Source organism: Magnolia sinica, chromosome 5, assembly GCF_029962835.1.
Source record: "Magnolia sinica isolate HGM2019 chromosome 5, MsV1, whole genome shotgun sequence".
NCBI classification, from domain to species: domain Eukaryota; kingdom Viridiplantae; phylum Streptophyta; class Magnoliopsida; order Magnoliales; family Magnoliaceae; genus Magnolia; species Magnolia sinica.
In genome coordinates, this window is record NC_080577.1 from 33,409,530 (window position 1) to 33,411,704 (window position 2,175).

A 2,175-nucleotide genomic window follows, 5' to 3' on the forward strand; every position below is an offset into this window, starting at 1 on the left:
CGAGTGGTGATTCTTTTCCTAAAGAATCACCTCCTAAAAAGACCTCATTTCCTGACTTAGGCATCGGAGGGTCCCCCACACTAGCCAGGGTCTCCTTTGTCTTTTACATTCTTATATGTAGGTTCTAAAGGGTTAACCAAGGAGGGTCTGCAGGAAAACTACATCAACAGTTTGGCTCTATTTGTGGGAAACGAGATTATAGTTGTTTCTTGCTTTACTAGAGAAGCTACGATGGCAGAGAGAAGAAGAAGACCCAAATCTCCGCAGCTGCACCTGATCTAACGCCCCCACTGGAGTAGCCTGATAGTCATCGGGGTTCCTCTTCCCAACATCAGGCTAATTTTGGCCCCGGGAAGCAAGGTCAGTGATCACGTGTCGAAGGAGGTCAACTGAACTCCCTCGAGCAGCAGGTTGAAATGTTGAACAACAACATGAACTCTATGAGGTAGCTGCTGGAACAATTGTAGCCTCAGCACGTGCAGAAGACCAATAGGGAGGATGAACAAATAGGCAACAATCCTCCCCAGCCTACTAACGTACTTACCGCCTCGCAGAGGAGCTGACGACAAGGCTCGACTAAGCCAACCCCATCTCATGTATTCGGGACTACAGCTTTGCCCGCTTCTGTCCTACGTCACGAGCTAGACCAGAAGAAGCATGATAAATCCCCAATCGAAGCTACTACCGAAAGCGGCAAACCTTGGGAGGCCGAGCTCAAGGATTTATGCGGACAGATCAGTGACATGTAGGAAGCCTACCGCACGAATGCACCAACCCCGATGGAAGCAATAATGGAGGAATCTGAACCTCCATTTACCACTGACATCATACAGGCACGACTTTCGGACAGGTTCTGTCTACCCCAGATCACCTCGTTCTCCAGAAATACCAACCCATCGGAGCACATAGAGTCCTTTAGGGTTTGTATAGAACTCCACAATGAATCTAACGCGTTAATGTGCCAAGCTTTCTCCCTAACTCTAGTTAGAGCTGTTCGACTGTGGTTCAAACAGTTGAAACCAAACTCCATTAGTTTGTTCTCCCAACTCCACTAAATCTTTGTTACAAACTTTATTGAGGGAAAGAAAAGGCTCAAGGTGCCTGCCTACCTCCTTCACGTTATTCAGAAGGACGACAAGCTTTTGAAAGACTACATCAAACGCTTAAATCTGAAAGCATTACAAGTTCAAAAGCATTTAGAAGAACTCGCCCTAACCGCGATCATGAGAGGGTTGAGAGACTGCGAGTTCCTCTTCTCACTGGACAAAAACCCTCCAACAACGATGGCCAAACTATTGAACAGGTTGCAGAAATACGCTAACGTTGAAGAAGCTTGTGTCTTGCGAGAGGCCGTCCAGAACAAAGCTCCTCCGACTAAAGAACAGCAGATGAGGGCAGAACTAAGTTCGACTGCTAGGAATAGGAAGAGGAAGGACAACCAATCACACGACAACCATCAACCGAACAAATGGCCTGATAGTAAGTTTAAGATGTACACTCCTCTCAACAAAATGCCAAAGCAAGTTTTGATGGAAATTCAGGACAAGCGCATCCTTACTTGGCCGAGCAAGTTGAAATCTGACCCCAATGGAAGAAGCAAGAACAAATATTATTACTTTCATTGGGATCACGGTCATCTAACACGTGATTGCTTGGACCTCAAACAGGAAATCGAGGCACTCATTCATAGCGGTCACCTCAAAGAATACGTCAGTTATCAAGAAAAATAGGCCACGACAAAAGATGCGCCCCCTATCAACTACAAACCAACAGGACAAATCCGCACCATTTTTGTAGGCCCTGGGGGTGAAGGAGATTCGAATCAAGCTCAGAAAGCCCACGCACGAAGCATCGTTCGTTCCGATCAAAACATGAAATCTTCACCACTAGCCGACCCTCGAAAGAACAAAAGGTGGAGACTTGCAGCCTGACCTTTACAGAAGAGGACGCCCGAGGGATCCACTATCCGCACGATGACGCGCTCATGGTCACCCTGACCATAGCTAATCATAAAGTGTTGAATCCTTGTGAACACTGGATCGTCAGCAGATATCCTCTTCGTGTAGGCATTTGATAAGATGGGAGTTGGTCGCTCCAGACTTCGACCTGTCAAGACTCCTTTGCTCGGTTTCTCTGGTGGCAAGGTCATGCCAGAAGGATCAATACAACTTCCAC

The 2,175-nt window shown here is 47.0% G+C and overlaps 1 protein-coding gene across 1 annotated transcript; it reads left to right on the forward strand.

Moving 5' to 3' along the window:
- The first annotated feature begins 779 nt into the window (after positions 1 to 779).
- LOC131247020 (uncharacterized) lies at positions 780 to 1,730 on the forward strand. The gene is made up of 2 exons (XM_058247465.1): positions 780 to 920; positions 1,080 to 1,730. Exons 1-2 carry the CDS (start codon positions 780 to 782, stop codon positions 1,728 to 1,730), a joined length of 792 nt encoding a protein of 263 aa, XP_058103448.1.
- The last annotated feature ends 445 nt before the right edge of the window (positions 1,731 to 2,175 follow it).

Excerpts from the sequence above, each read along its gene's own strand:
- LOC131247020 (XM_058247465.1), top strand. The coding sequence starts at position 780 with ATGGAAGCAATAATGGAGGAATCTGAACCTCCATTTACCACTGACATC. Across the intron at positions 921-1,079 it reads AGCACATAGAGTCCTTTAGG|GGAAAGAAAAGGCTCAAGGT; the intron begins GTTTGTATAGAA and ends AACTTTATTGAG.